The 16733-nt window shown below is 41.4% G+C and overlaps 1 protein-coding gene across 5 annotated transcripts in view; it reads left to right on the top strand.

Moving 5' to 3' along the window:
* LOC105483959 (FERM domain containing 4B) overlaps positions 1–16733 on the top strand; it is a 364588-nt gene that overhangs the window by 214529 nt on the left and 133326 nt on the right. For all 5 annotated transcript variants that reach the window (XM_071092071.1, XM_071092068.1, XM_071092069.1 and 2 more), the window contains 3 exons: positions 3272–3337; positions 5485–5579; positions 14717–14809. In XM_071092071.1, coding sequence (XP_070948172.1) covers positions 3272–3337; positions 5485–5579; positions 14717–14809 — 254 coding nt within the window. The remainder of the gene's footprint in view (positions 1–3271; positions 3338–5484; positions 5580–14716; positions 14810–16733) is intronic.

Genomic DNA, 16733 nt, shown 5'->3' with positions numbered 1-16733 from the left:
ATCTGTTGCTAAAAGGAATATTGACTACTATGAGGGAGGTCCAAAGCAAAATGGAAAGGCAAAAAAGATGATTTTTTTTTTTTTTTTTAAGACGGAGTTTCGCTCTTGTTGCCCAGGCTGGAGTGCAGTTACGCGATCTCGGCTCAGCCTCCCAAGTAGCTGGGATTACAGGCATCTGCCACAACGCCCAGCTAATTTTTTGTACTTTTAGTAAAGACAGGGTTTCACTATGTTGGACAGACTGGTCTCAAACTCCTGACCTCAGATCATCCACTTGCCTTAGCCCCCCAAAGTGCTGAGATTACAAGTGTGAGCCAACATGCCCAGCCTGATTTTTTAAAGTCAGGAAATAAACTTATTTGGATTATGGGACAACAGACTAGCTTTAAATATTTTCTCAATTATGACATATTTCTTAATGGATTCATACTGTGTGATCTTTTGAGCATTATTTTATTATATCTTTCTGTAGGGCATACACCTAGGATTAGCTTTCGAAGCTTGTTTTACAAAAGAAGTAAAATGATTTAAACTGACACATTTATTTATTTTTCTCTTAATTATATCCTCTTCTGGTATAGAAACACTGACATATTTATTTATTTCTCTCTTAATTATTTCCTCCTCTGGTATAGAAAAGTAGAAAAAAAAGATGACTTTTTTTTTTTTTTAAGTTAGACATTAATTCAAATCTTGACTTAATTGTTTTCTTGCCTAGGTAACTTTGAGTAAATTACCGTAAACTCTGTACCTCAATTTCCTGTCTGTAAAATGGGGATGTTGCCATGTCATAAATTTTTGCAGAGCTTTATAATGCATGTAAAGGGCCCAGCTCAGTGCCTAGAACTAATAAAGACTTGCTCCCTTTCCCCTTGCCACCCAAGGTGTATATTTGACCTTGGCTTTGCAGAATTAAGGACATAGGCTGAGGCCATGAGACAAAGTAAAGCTTACTCACTTACCTCTTAGCACTACCTCAGTGGTTCCTGTGGGCCACATCTTCATAATACCATGATCTGACCAGCTGAGCTAGTTTTCAGACCCTTAGAGCCGAGTTCAATCAAAACTATAAATTCAGTAATTCGTATTTTTCACATTGAAAACAGGTTACTTATCCCAGTCTGAGCCTCAATTTATCTGTTAAATGGGGATAATAATACTAATCCCAGAAGGTAACTGTGCCGCTCAGAAATAATGTATATAAAACACTCATGCAATGCTGAATAGGTTGTTGGTACTCAGTAATGGAGGCTACTTTCTTCTTCAATTAGGTTTATATGTATCTGAGTTCCTAGATCTTATCATTTTGTACAGCGGCTTAGAGACAAAATGCTGCCCCTGCTTTTCAAAAGTGACCTAGCAATTCCACATCCATGGACAAAGCTAGATGTGCAAAGTTCATGGTGACATTGCTTGTGATAGCAAAAGATTGGCAACAACCTGTGTCTCTTATTTAATTATCATGTATCCACACAATGATTGATACTATGGAGTCTTTAAAAAGAATGAGGTCCATCTCTATGTGCTGACATTGGAAAGATCAACAAGAAACATTGAATTTAAAAAGCAAGAGGCAAAACAGCAAGTGAAGCATAGTCCTAACTCGAACTGAAAAAGAAAGAAACAACAACAACAAAAAATATGTATACACACACATACACGGATACACACATATACACACATATATGTCAGATTTCTGTATAGTTACACTCACGCAGAAATATTAAGAGTGCTTCATTTGCAAAACAATACATTCAACATAATATATACTAAAGTAAAATAATATGAAATATTTTAATATGTAAATATATATCTGAAAATACATATAAAAGTGGTCTGCGAGGATTCTTAAACTAACAGGATGGTGATTTCTGCAGATAAAATGGTTTGGAACATGAGTTAATCAAGGAGTATTTTGGCATTCAAAGATTTTTTTAGTATTGCAATTCTGAATAATAAAAACCTAAATATAATCAAAAATATATATATCAAACTGTTCTTAACTACGTATCTTAACTGTTCTTAACTATGGTGGTGATAGTAAACTATGTTGGTGGACTAAAAGTAGGGGGAGAGTTTCCAAAATGAAGACTTTTCATTTTTATTTTAAGAGATGAGGTCTATGTTGCCCACAGGCTTGCGTGCAGTGGCTATTCAAAGGTATGATCCTGGCTCACTACAGTCTTGAGCTCCTGGCCTCAACCGATCCTCCCACCTCAGCCTCTTTAGTAGCTGGGACTGTAGGTGCATGCTACCATGCCCAGAGAGACGTTAAACACACCAATGAATAAATACATTTTTTTCTTTTTTTGGAAAAGGGTCTCTCTCTGTCACCCAGGCTAGAGTGCAGTGGTACAATCTCAGCTTACTGCAGCCTCAACGCCCCAGGCCAAAGTGATTCTCCCAACTCAGCCTCCTGAGTAGCTGGGACTACAGGCACATACCACTGTGCCAGGCTAATTTTCGTATTCTTTGTAGAAAGGGGTTTCACTGTGTTGGCCAGGCTGGTCTCAAACTCCTGGCCTCAAGTGATCCACGCTGATTGGCCTGATTGGCCTCCCAAAATGTGGGATTACAGGCATGAGCCACTGTGCCCAGCTGAATAAAGGGTTTGTTTTTTTTTTTTTCTCTCTCTCTCTTTTGAGACAGAGTCTCACTGTGTCACTCAAACTGTAGTGCAGTGGCATGATCTCAGCTCACTGCAAACTCCACTGCCCAGGTTCAAGCAAATTCTCATGCCTTAGCCTACTGAATAGCTGGGATTACAGGTGTGCACCACATGCCTGGCTATTTTTTTGTAGTTTTAGTAGAGACGGGGTTTCACTATGTTGCCCAGGCTGGTCTCAAACTCCTGGCCTCAAGCGATCTGCCTGCCTCTGCCTCGAAGTGCTAGGATTACAGGCGTGAGCCACTGTGCCTGGCTGGCTTTTTTTTTTTTTCAAATAAAACATTAATTCCAGGAAAAATATAGTAGTTTCCTCTGGGATGGAGACCTACTTTACATAGAATAATTTTGTGTGCATTGTTTGAACTCGGTGGACTGTATGGACATTATTTTTGCAATCTATTGACTAGCCTGTGCTATTTGTTCTTCTTTTAAACCCAGTTACTCCCATATAATAAATCTGTTTCTGGCCAAGCCTGTTTATTAACTCAACTAAAGCCATTTTTAGGCTGAGAACATCTCATCTAAAATAAATGACACAATGAGTCCAAAGGTTTGCTTGCCAGCCGTGGCCCTGACACCACTCTTGCTGTCTTGTTTCTGCAGATGACAGAAGGCAGGCACTGCCAGGTGCACCTCCTCGATGATAGGAGACTGGAGCTGCTGGTTCAGGTAGGTGTTGCCCACGTGGGCGTTGCCCAGATAGGTTTTGCCCAGGTAGGTGTTGCCCAAGTGGGTGTTACACAGATAAGTCTTGCCCAGGTAGGCTTTGCCCACACAGGGACAGCTCATTCTCCTTCCCTCTCTGAGCCTCTTAGTCTGTATTCAGTCTTCTCCGTTATCTTTGCCTCAAAGCCAATGACTCAGAATTGATCAAGGGGGAGAAAAGCATCTTCGAAGTCAGAAAACTTGGTCCATATGTTAGAGTAATTACAGCCTGGTGACATGGATTCAGAGACACTTAGGTTCCAATCTCAGCTTGACACTTAATAGCTCTGTGACCCTGGGAAATTGACATTACTTCTCTGACCTCTTGTCAGGAAATTGGGAACCGTAGTACTTCCTGAAAGGATTATTGTGAGGTGAGAATCTGTATTCTGCCACTGTCCAGCTACATGGCGTTGTGCAAGTGAAATACCCAGTTTCATCAACTGTGAACTGCCTAGGCTTCTCAGAAGAATTATGGTTAAAAATCAAGCTAGATTATATATGTGAGTGAAATCTCTTTGTAAAATATATGGCACTATATAAGTGCCATATATATATATTTTTTTTTTTTCCAGACAGACTATTGCTCTGTCACCCAGGCTGGAAGGCAGTAGCACAATCTCAGCTCACTGCAACCTCTGCCTCCCGGGTTCAAGTGATTCTCCTGCCTCAACGTCTTGAGTAGCTGGGACTACAGGCCACCGCCACCTCTCCTGGCTAATTTTTGTATTTTTAGTAGAGACAGGGTTTCACCATGTTGGCCAGGCTGGCCTCGAACTCCTGACCTCAAGTGATCCACCCTCCTCAGCCTTCCAAGATGCTGGGATTACAGGCATGAGCCACTGCGCCCAGCCAACTGATGATATTTCAATTGTTGATGCTTCTCTTTCTATTCACCCAACACTCTGGACCAAGAGTCTTTAAAAATTGTGAAAGTCCCTGCGGACAGGCCACACCTACAGCTAGCCTAGAATTTTCTCCTCTAACCAAACCTAAATTCTTTTCTCTTCTGAGGCCTGTCCCTAGCCCACTATGCTTAGGCTTCAATTAGAGTGAAATAATACAGTCAACAGTAGCTCTGCCCAAGTAGACCTTTAGTCTAGATGTCTGCCTGTTTCTTTTCGTTTTTTTTTTTCTTTAAATCATGTCCATTTTTATCCCCAACAGCCATCGTAATACACCCTAAGCTGTTTGACTCAAAGTTCAGAAAGAATCCATCCAGAGTGTCCTCCTGCAAGCATTCCCCTCTTCTTCCCCAGTCCCTCCAAATCCAGCATCAATTATCACTCCAGACATTCTGGCTGGTTCCAAGCCTATGCTTCTTCTCAGCAGATCCAAAGCTTCCCAAAAGCTTATAGATTATATCCTTCTTCTAACTAGGTGCTCGTTACTGTTGATGATGATGTGTGGAATGGGTACAATTTCTCTATCTTAGGAAGGAAAAGCTTAGGCTTTAGAAGGAGACAGACTAGGTTCAGATCCCTGGCCTTACTCACTATGTAACATCAAGCAAGGTGCTTAACCACTCTGGGCCTTGGTTGACTCATTTATAAAATGGAAATAAAAAGCCTACCTCATAGCTCATTATAAGGATTAAATGATAATGGATATAAGTTCAGCATAGTACATGGAAACTATTATTATTATTATTATTATTATTATTATTATTATTTTCGTTAGCAGCCCCACAACTTTGAGTCTTGGGCTTCTTCAACTGGCCACCAAGAAGCAAAATGATTCCCGCAATCTTTTATATATCATAGATAACCAAGCAGCAAGGTGTTTAATATTCTTTGTCTTGGGCATTAGCACCACATTACATATAAAAGAGTATTTTTTCCAAAACATCTTAGTAAGTGCACCTTAGAGGGGAAATTGCAAACACATGAAAACAATAGTCTCATTGATATTCCTATTCCCATCTCTTCTCCTTCCCACAATTCTTAAAGAATTGTCTATATTACATCAACCTAATCCACAAACAAGGGCAGGTAATAAAAGAAAACAAACAAATAAACAAAAGCTGCTTTAAACTGTCTAGGGCAGAGGAAGGTGGTAGCAGTAAGAGAGAGGCAACCAAATTGCTTCTAACCAGATTTTTATTTTGACAGCCCAAACTTTTAGCAAGAGAGTTGCTGGACCTAGTGGCTTCACATTTCAACCTGAAAGAAAAGGAGTATTTTGGAATAACATTCATAGATGACACGTAAGTCTTTTAATAGTTTTAGATGCTTTACCGTTTGCCTGGGCTACCTACTTGCTGTCATCCATGATTAACAAAAAAGGAAATAAGTCCTCCGGGATTCAGAATGTGTCCTGCTTAGCTAAAGGTTTTTTAATATGCGATTTTTCTCCTAGGACTATTGCAAAGGGAGAAGAAAAGGGATACGGACCATTTTAGGAACTCAAAATATTGTTTAAGTGTTTTAGAAATTTGTAGTAGTGAGTTTGTTATTCCTGATTCCAGTATAGCTTCTCATGTCTTTGAATGTGATTGTGCTTGCTAATTATCTTATATATCAGTGATAGAAATACTAAATATTAACTCACATCTTGAAACTGAGTTGATGTGTTGGTGTTGGTGGCAAGAGAGCTTAAAGGCAAATTTGTGGCCCACTCAAAAAACATGTATATAGTTTAATACGGAAGGAACTTTTAAACTACCACGTAGGTCCATTTTATGTTGCCTTCTCAACTATCTTTTTCTTTTTTTCCTTTTGCCTTTTATGCTAAGTTGTTGAATGTTGTATGTATTTGTCATAGGCTCCCCCAAAACAAAGCAGGTAAATAAAAATAAAATTCATGGGGATTTAACACTAAGCAAATGTGTTTGGACTTACTAGCTCTTTTCTCTCTGTGTGTGTGTGTGTGTGTGTGTGTGTGTGTGTGTGTCGTGTGTGTGTGTGCGTGTATCTGTCTGTCTTTTTTATGGCAGCCCAATTTGCCACATTATATGCAGCCCAATACATTATCAGAGGAATCCTTCCTCTTTCTGCAGATAATTTCCAAAGAGCTCCTTAAATATTAAAATGCAAGAAGATGTGTTCCAGACATAAAATATGTTGGCCAACGACCCAGCATTCTTTTCATAATGCTGCCAATTTAAATGTTTTTCAGTTCTTCAGTTTAATCAGGTGGAAAATCATCTCAAGAAAGAGTTAATTTGCTTGTAACATCTTGTGGCTTCTGATCATTCTCAGCCTGCGTGGGCTGTGAGCCTAGGACCTCCAGGATATGCCAGCAGGCTCAGGACTTGCGCTGGGCAAAAACCAGGCAGCTGAGTTATCAGGAGGAGTAGAAAAACCTGAAAACTTTGATTCTGGACTGAGGATATTTCCCAAAGAGGACTCGACAAGGCAGAAGAGAGTACACTAGACATCTCTCACCTCACTCTGAATCACGCAGCAGCTACCATTTGAGAGGCTCTGTATGACCTGTCCTCTACTGGATGAAATGGGAAATGCCGACGTCCATAGCCAGCATCAACTCCTGCGAATCAGCGATTGAACATGCACAAATGTAGGCTGACTCCAAATGTGGATGAAATCATAGCAAACAGTATAAGGCATAAAGCCATAAATATACAATGGCTAGGTTATGTGGTATAAATTGTAACTGCTATAAGGACTATAATTTAGGCAGAGGTCACATAGAATAGGGGTTAACAACATGAATATTGGAGTAATTTATTCATTGAAAAAATAATGGCTGGGTGCGATAGTTCACACTTACAATCCCGTACTTTGGAGGGCCAAGATGGGCAGATCCCTTGAGTCCAGGAGTTTCAGAGCCACCTAGGCAATATAGGGAGACCCTATCTCTACAAAAATAAAAATTAAAAAAAATCAGCCAGGCATGGTGACACACATCTGTAGTCCCAGCTACTCGGGAGGCTGAAGTGGGAGGACAACTTGAGCCCAGGAGGTGGAGGCTGCAGTGAGCTATAACAATGGCACTACTGCCATCCAGCCTGGGTGACAGAGTGAGACGTTGTCTCAAATATATATATATTTACATTAAGAGTGGCTCACACCTGTAATCCCAGCACTTTGGGAGACCGAGGGAGGGAGTATTACATGAGGCCAGGAGTTCAAGACCAGCCTAGACAACATAATGAGACCCCATCCCTACCAAAAAAAAAAAAAATTAAAAATCAGCCAGGTGTGGTGATGTACAACTCTAGTCCTAGACACTTAGGAGACTGAGGCTGAGGTGGGAGGACTGCGTGAGCCTAGGGGTTCAAGGGTACAGTGAGCTTATGATCACGCCTCTGCACACCTGCCGAGGCAACAGAGCAAGACCCCATCTCTAAAAATAGAAAATAAAATAGTTTTTGAATGCCCGCTCAATGCCAGGTGTTGCTCCAGATCACAAGGATTCAGCTAGGAGTAACACAGACAAGGCCCCTGCTTTTATGGAGCTCATATTGCAATGGTATAGTCTAGCATAACAAGTAAACAAACAGATAAATCAAAGGAATATCAGCAAGTATAATTGCATTGAAGAACATAAAAGGCCATGACCAAGAAAACTTGAGGTCAGTTTTAGACAGGGTGGACTAGGACAGGATCTAGGAGGTGACATGTAATGAAAAGCAAGAGCCAGTTGTGCAAAAATTTGGGGAGGCATTACAAACAAAAACCAGTGCAAAACTCCTGAGGTGGGGCTGAGCATGACTTTTGTGATTTGTTTTTTGAGAAAGAAAAAACAAGGCTGGGCACAGTGGCTCACATCTCTAATCCCAGCACTTTGGGAGGCTGAGGCAGTCAGACCAACTTGAGCCTAGGAATTCCAGACCAGCCTGGGCAACATGGTGAAACCCCATCTCTACTAAAAATACAAAAAAAAAAAAAAGTAAGGGGGCATGGTGGTACACACCTGTAGTCCCAGCTCCCCAGGAGGCTTAGGTGGGAGGATTGCGTGAGCCCAAAAAGTGGAGGTTGCAGTGAGCCATGATCTCACCACTGCACTCCAGCCCAAGCGACAGAGCGAGATCCTGTCCCAAACAAAAACAAAGCCAGTGTGATGAGAGTACAGAGATTAAGAGGCAAAGTGGTACAGGATGAGGGTTGAGAGGGAGGCAGGAGCAGGTATCAGACAATCTTGATAGCTAGCTGTGTGACCTTAGATCAGTTACTTAACATCTCTTGACACTCAAGTTTTCTCATCTGTATGCTGGACATAATAATAGTGACTTATATAGTATGTACTACATAAGGCACCTATAATAGGGTACTAGTATTCAATACTATTAAATCAGGTGAGGTATGCAGAGTATATCTCACAGGCCCACAATAAAAGGGAGCTATCGTCCCAATGTATTGCAATAAGGGAGTGTTGAGAAGGAAACTGAAGGAGGACTGGAGTAGGCGTCACACAGACGACTAACTAAAATTGGATCTTGCAGGTCAGGTAGACTTTAAATAGATGGGAGGGGAGATGGGAGGTGACATTCTAGGCAAGAGTTATTTTGTGGGCAAATGAATGAACATGGCAACGAACAAGGTACATTTGCCCAAGGTTGAAGACGTTGGCATGATCATGGGGACAAGATCATAGGTGAGCCTTGTTAGTCACACAGATAGAGGAGGCACATCCAGGCCATGGAAGGATGTTATAGGGAGGAGGAATGTGGCTTTTGACTTGCAGTGTCAGAGGTCCCTCAGGCTGCAATGTTTGTGGCAGACTGGAAAAGAGGGTCCTGGCCACATGGGAGGCTTCGGGAAAAGCTCCAAGCTCAGTGGAATATAAACCAGACAGTGCATAAGTAAGGGGTTCAGACTGTAAGACTTTCTCTTCAGAAAGAAAAGAAATAATAGGCCAGGTGTGGTGGCTCACACCTGTAATCTCAACACTTTGGAGGCCGAAGTGGGTGGATCACCTGAGGTCAGGAGTTTGAGACCAGCCTGGGCAACACAGCAAAACCCCATCTGTACTAAAAATACAAAAATTAGCTGGGCGTGGTGGCGGGCGCCTGTAATCCCAGCTACTCAGGCACCTGAGGCACGAGGATCACTTGAACCCGGGAGGTGGAGGTTGCAGTGAACCGAGACTGTGCCACTCCAGCCTGGGTGACAAAGCGAGACTCTGTCCAAAAATAAAAAAGAAAAGGAATAATAGGAATGACTTCCTTCAATTATTTGGGCCACCTTTCTCGTTGTCTGCTCTGAGATTTCTTTCTCAAAACTACGCTGGGAGAAGAATGGCTCACACAGCCTTTGGCTGAGCCAAAGGAGATAACTATAGTTATGTTCTTTCCAAGAACCCTGGCTCCAAAATGTCCTCTGTGCACTCCCCTGCAAGCGAAGGCAGAGTCTCTTTCTGAATTATGACCAGTTTGGGGAGGTGTCTCCTGGCTCTAGTCGTGTTTATTTTCAGAAGAAGTATGAGCGGGGCTGTTGAGGGGGTGGAAATTGGCCATTTCTACCTTTCTGGGGAGCGGGCCTGGAAAATTGCTGATGTCTAAGGGTGTCTCCTTGGAATGTCTTGGTCACAAGCCTAGTGCTTTTTCTTTGTCTGGTAAATATTTTTGGAAAGTATTTTCTTTCAGCACTTCCCTCCTGCCTCCCTTCGCCCCCGTAAAACCACTGAGTGAGGGCCCTCCCAGGATGCCGTCTGAGTTGCATTTTCCAGCCTAGATGCCACAGCGTCTTTTGCCTTTGGTGAACTTTAAATAGAGGAAGGCAAAGCTGAAAGGAACATTTTGTCAATGAAAGTAGCTACTGTCTACAACTCATCCACAGACCAAGAGGAGAAACGGAAAAATAGATGGCAATTACATAATAAAAGCAGTGATGATGACCGACAACAGATTCAAGGTCACGTTATAGGGAGAGGGATAGAGTTTCTGAGATTACGCTTGTTAGTGCCTTGCGCAGCTCTGTGTGCAGAGTGAGTCTTTCACCCCTAGAGGGCAGTCACGGCCCTCCTGAGGCACCAGCCCTTCAGGTCACCATAATGGTTCCATCTCTTCACCCATTTCATTTTTTGTTTTGCCTTCTCATGTTTTGAAAGGCTTTGCTAAATAAGCTTTGTTAACAAGAAATAACAAATGGACTTTACAACACAACTGTGACTTTTGATCACTGTCCCTTCCAATGGGACTGTGACAATGGGCCTTCTGTTGATATAATTCTAGCCAAAAATAAAACTTGCTTTGTGGTTGGTCTGCACTCCTGATAGGGGTGGATATGGCTGTCTTTTTAAGATATTGGTTAGGTCTATTATATTTACTGATGGGAAAACCTGACAAAAGCAAGTTATAAGCAATAAGTAACCTTGATTACATTTCAGTAGTAGAATTATGGGCATTTTAAAAAAAAATTCTTCTAGACTTTTTCCTCTTGATGAGATTGTGGGTAGATTTTTTTTTAAATCTAATTTGTAATTTATCCTTTTAAAAAACTATTTCATATTATATGTGCATGAATATCTTCTTTAATGTCATGGTTGAGTCCAGTCCCTTTTGATTACCTTCCCACTGCAACTGTAGTTTCTTCCACAGAGGTAACCAGTACTAGCAAGTTGCTGTGTGACTCTCCAGAAATATATCTAAAAATGTTCATCAATATTTAATAGTGTTTTGAGCATGCATCTGTGGTTAACATAATTGGTTTATGCTGTATGTGTTATTGTACAACTTGCTTCATTCTTTCATAGACACCATTCCATGCAAGTTCATACAAATATACATTATGCTCTCAATTTCTTTTTAGAGACAGGGTCTCACTCTGTTTCCCAGGCTGGAGTGCAGTGGCATGATCATAGCTCACTGCAGCCTTGAACTCCTGGGCTCCAGTGATCCTCCTGCCTTAACTTCCTGAAATGCTGAGATTACAGGTGTGAGCCACCATGTCTAGCCTGTTATGCTTTTAAAATCATACATCTTTCCTAAGAAAACTTTTGAGATCTGATACTATAAAATATGTTATATATTTTAAGACACACATTTGACCATCTGTGAAACTGGGATGTGTCTTTAAATCAGTGGCATCCTAAACTTGATGAAATATAGTGTAAGACTCTCTTAATGTCAGTCTCCTATCTTATTATGTTTTACACACAAGTGCAGTAGTTCTAAGGACCTCCCCTTGTGTTACTTAATCAGCTTATTTATCTTGATAATATTCCTGCAAGGAAAGCTGGGAACAGGTATCAAAAGCCTTGTCTTGTAACTATGGAAACAAAGACACACTCTTTCCAGCGTTTAACCGGCTAAGTATCAGAGACTGAGTCAGAAGTCATTATAAAAGCTGATTCAGCCGGGCGCGGTGGCTCAAGCCTATAATCCCAGCACTTTGGGAGGCCGAGGTGGGCAGATCACGAGGTCAGGAGATCGAGACCATCCTGGCTAACACGGTGAAGCCCCGTCTCTACTAAAAATACAAAAAAAAAAAAGAAATTAGCCGGGCGTGGTGGCAGGTGCCTGTAGTCCCAGCTACTCGGGAAGCTGAGGCAGGAGAATGGCGTGAACCCGGGAAGCGGAGCTTGCAGTGAGCCGAGATCGCACCACTGCACTCCAGCCTAGGCGACAGAGCGAGAATCCGTCTCAAAAAAATATAAATAAATAAATAAATAAATAAATAAATAAATAAATAAAATAAAAACTGATTCAACCCTCTGGTCTCATTTTCTCCAGTACTGAAAGTCCTGGGTACTTTTATATACAAGTCCACTGGGTGGGGTGGCGGGGAGTAGGGAGGAAGAAAGGAAGTCCTGAATTCAAATCCCAGCTCTAGCACTTTCCTCACTGGCTTATTGTAAAATATAGCTTTAATGTATAAAGAGTTCCAACTTGGTTGGCACAGGGTCATTGCTCAATAGAGACTAGCTATTGTTATTATTACTACTGCTAATATTATTATTTATTCTCACTTTTCCTGTTTACTTATAATGAATACAGCCTAGAATTTTCTGATTTTGTTTTTTAATTTTTTACTTAAGGACTAAAAGGTTTTTGAAAATGTCTTCTGGCCCATTCTAGATTTTATTACATTTTGACACGCTATCCTACCACCATCAGCATGTTCTTAGATTGAATTTTATGTAAGCAAGTAAAAGAGGGTCTATGCCCTCTGGGAATTTATAGCCTAAAATGGATGAACTAGTGGGACAACCTCGGAAAAGGCACGTAAACAGTTCTGAGCCCCAGTGTCCTTTTGATACCTCAAGGGTCGAAATCTAGAGAGAACTGTTTATGAACTTGGTGAGGCTCTTGAGTAAGTAAAATAAGCAAGTACATGCTTAAATCTCAGTAAGCCCATAATATATATACAGAAGTGGCACTCAGAGAGTATTTGACCCTGTACTTTTTTTTTTTCTTTTTGAGATGGAGTCTTGCTCTGTCACGCAAGCTGGAGTATAGGGGCACGATCTCGGCTCACTGCAACCTCTGCCTTCTGGCTTCAAGTGATTCTCCTGCCTCATCCTCCCAAGTAGCTGGGATTACAGGCATCCGCCACCACTCCCAGCTAATTTTTGAATGTTTAGTAGAGACGGGGTTTCACCATGTTGGCCAGGCTGGTCTTGAACTCCTGACCTCAAGTGATCTGCCCACCTCAGCCTCCCAAAGTGCTGGGATTACAGGCATGAGCCACCGTGCCTGGCCTTTTTTTTTTTTTTTTTTTTTTTTTTTTTTTGAGACAAGTTCTCCTTCTGTTGTCCAGACTGGGGTGCGGTGGCACAATCATAGCTCACTGCAGCCTCAAACTCCTGGGCTCAAGCAATCCTCCCACCTCAGCCAATCCTCCCACCTCAGCCTCCTAAAGTGCTGGGATTAGAGGCATGAGCCACTGTGCCTAGCATCAACTCTGTACTTTTTTAAAAAGCTGTGTTATTGTTGTGTGTCTGGTTTTTTGTTTTTGTTTTTGCTTTTGTTTTGAGACAGGGTATCATTCTGTTGCCTAGGCTGGAATGCAGTGGCATGATCACAGCTCACTGCAGCCTTGACTTCCCTGGGCCTAAGTGACCCTCCCACTTCAACCTCCGTAGAAACTGGGACAGGAGGCACGCACCACCACACTGGGCTAATTTTTTCTGTATTCTTTGTAGAAATCGGGTTTCACCATGCTGCCCAGGCTGCTCTCAAATTCCTGGGCTCAAGCGATCTGCCTGCCTTGGCCTCCCAAGTGCTAGGATTACAAGTGCTAGACGTGAGCCACTACACCCAACCTGTGTATTGTATTTCATTGAACCAGAAGTTTTCTCTTTGATTATCTAAAATATTTCATATTTCTTAAAAATGTAATATTAACATATGGCCTAGTTTTTTACCTCGAAAGTCAACTAATGTTACCAGTTTTTTGTTTTTCCTCTCAGATTTTTGTAATATATACATGCACATATGTATGTTTGTTCTTTGTTTAAGTTAAAAAATGGCTGTATACTTGCTGCTATGCATCTTGCTTTTTCATTTAATATTGTACCTTGGAAATTGTTCAAAATAAGTTTATAAAGAGGCTTTCTGGCTTTTTTTTTTTTTTTTTAAAGACAGGGTCTGGTTATGTTGCCCAGGCTGGAGTACAGTGGCTGTTCACAGCTGTGATCATGGCACACTGCAGCCTCGAACTCCTGGGCTCAAGGCAATCATCCTGCATCAGCTTCCTGAATAACTGGGACTACATGTGTGCGCCACCACACCCATGTTCTTCAGCCTGTTTTATGGCTGCATTGTATTTCACTCTATAGTTTTTTTGTTTGTTTGTTTGTTTATTTTTGGGGGGGTTGGAGGTTGGTTGGTTTGTTTTTTAGACGGAATTTCACTCTTGTTGCCCAGGCTGGAGTGCAATGGCGCAATCTCGGCTCACTGCAACCTCTGCCTCCCAGGTTAAAGTGATTCTCCTGCCTCAGCCTCCTGACTAGCTGGGATTACAGGCATACGCCACCATGCCTGGCTAATTTTTTTTTATTTTAGTAGAGACAGGGTTTTACCATATTAGCCAGGCTGGTCTCGAACTCCTGACCTCAGGTGATCTGCCTGCCTCGGCCTCCCAAAGTGCTGGGATTACAGGCATCAGCCACTGGTGCCTGGCCACTCTATAGTTTTAAATAATTTTTTTAAACAATATCCTCTTGGACATTGAAGTTATTTCCACCCCTTTTGCTATTTCAAATGATGCCACAGCGAGTGATTTCATATACAAATTATTTCTCACATGTGCAAGTTTGCCTTGATATACTCCTGGAAATGGAAATGCTGGTTCAGAAGCAAGTGCTTTCACAGTTTTTGTGCTCCTACCATCAGTGTATGAGAGCAACGATTTCCCCACAGCTTTGCCAACACTGTATGTTGCTGAACTTTTCTGACTTTCTGTTGAATCCTTTTTCTTTGCTTTGCTCTCACAGAGGTCAGCAGAACTGGCTACAGTTAGACCACCGAGTTCTTGACCATGATTTGCCCAAGAAACCAGGCCCAACCGTTTTGCACTTTGCTGTGAGGTATGTATCCACGGACCCAGTTAGCATCCCTCTTTTTTTCTGTTATTTTTGGTTTTCGTGTGTGTTTTCTTTTCTGTGTTTTACATTTCCGGTGATTAGAGATAGCGAATAAAAAGAGGAGAGACCTATCAAAACATTATCATTTGAAAGAGATTCTCTACTGTCTTGGTCTGAGGACCAAGTTACCATAGATACTGTAGAGCTGTTTTCTTTGAAGATGAAGGATAGAGTCGCCTTCCTTTATTCCTCAAAGCCTCTTAGATCAATTTAAAGCTGAAAAACATGGGTAATATATTTTAATACATACACCTGTTTCTCACTCAACATATCTTTAAGATTCCTATTATTTGAAATATGACAAACATTTGCTATTACATTTTATGTAGCAATAATGTTTTCTACAGACTTGGAAATAATTGAATTTTATACAATTTGATGCCTTAATTTGAATAGAGCATAAAATACAAACAAATGCTTAAGGAAATAATTAACAGTACAGGGACCTGAATTCCATTCACATGCACAGAGACTGCTGAAAATAATGCAGAGTCCTTGACTTGTTCTCTGAGGTCTGCTTGGGCAAGTCACTTAACTGTATCCTCAAATGGATGCATTCAACTAGATCAGTAATTTCTCAAATCCATCTCATGCTAGAACTATTTTTTTAGTTCACAATCTAAAACAAACAAACAAAAAATGTTATAAGATGTAATACCGGCTGGGCACAGTGGCTCATGACTGTAATTCCAGCACCTTGGGAGGCTGAGGCAAGTGGATCACTTGAGGTTAGGAGTTTGAGACCAGCCTGGCCAACGTGGCGAAACCCCATCTCTACTAAAAATACAAAACAAAATTAGCTGAGCTTGGTGACGTGCTCCTGTAATCCCAGCTACTCATGAGGCTGAGGCATAAGGATCGCTTGAACCCAGAGGTAGAGGTTGCAGTGAGCCAAGATCGCACCACTGCACTCCGGTGTGGGCAACAGTGAGACTCCATCTCATAAACAAAAACAAAACAAAACAAAACAAAAACAGGAAGTAATACCTATGTTTCTCTACCTAGCTTGAGGTGAAATCATTACTGATGGAGCTGAAAGCCCTTCTTATGTGCTGACCCCCTCTCCCCACTTTCCTAAGTTTGATGAAAATTTTATGATAAATTTTGTTCTGTTGGTAGGAAGTTAAAAATGATAAAATGAGGTAAGGTGGTAGGTTTCTTATAAATCTAGTTTCTTCTCATAAAGCTAGATGAACCTGAAGAATTGTCCTGTATTCTGAGTATATGTTAATTTTTGTTTTTTTTTTTTTTGTTTGTTTGAGACAGGATCTCAGTCTCTCATCCAAGCTGGAGTGCAGTGGTACAATCTTGATTCACTACAACCTCGGCCTCCCGGGCTCAAACAATCAGCCTCTCAGGTAGCTAGAACTATAGCCACGTACCACCACACCCAGCTAATTTTTTGTACTTTTTGTAGAGATGAGGTTTTGCCCTGTTGTCCAGGCTGGCCTTAAACTCCTGGGCTCGAGCATTCACCTGCCTCAGCCTCCCAAAGTGCTGAGATTACAGGCGTGAGCCACCATGCCTGATAATGTTAATTTTTGGAAGATGAAAATGTACTTCGTTTTATGCCATGAAGGTGTAGGTTTCATCCTTTTTTGGGGGGGCTTTTTTACTGATTACCTGGCAACATTCTGTCACATTTTACAGATACTTTTAATTTTAATTGAGTCTGTTCCGTGAAATTCAAAAGTATGAGAATATGACAGAATACATTTTTAAAGAAATCTTTTTTGGCCAGACACAGTGGCTCATGCCTGTAATCCCAACACTTTGGGAGGCTGAGGTGGGAGAATCACTTGAGTCCAGGAATTTGAGACCAGCATGGGCAACATAATGAGATCCCATCTCTACAAAAAATTTTTTT

The sequence above is a fragment of the Macaca nemestrina genome, chromosome 2 (assembly GCF_043159975.1).
Source record: "Macaca nemestrina isolate mMacNem1 chromosome 2, mMacNem.hap1, whole genome shotgun sequence".
NCBI classification, from domain to species: Eukaryota; Metazoa; Chordata; class Mammalia; order Primates; family Cercopithecidae; genus Macaca; species Macaca nemestrina.
Note: the sequence above shows the minus strand (reverse complement) of the source record. Positions and strands in the feature narration are given on the sequence as shown.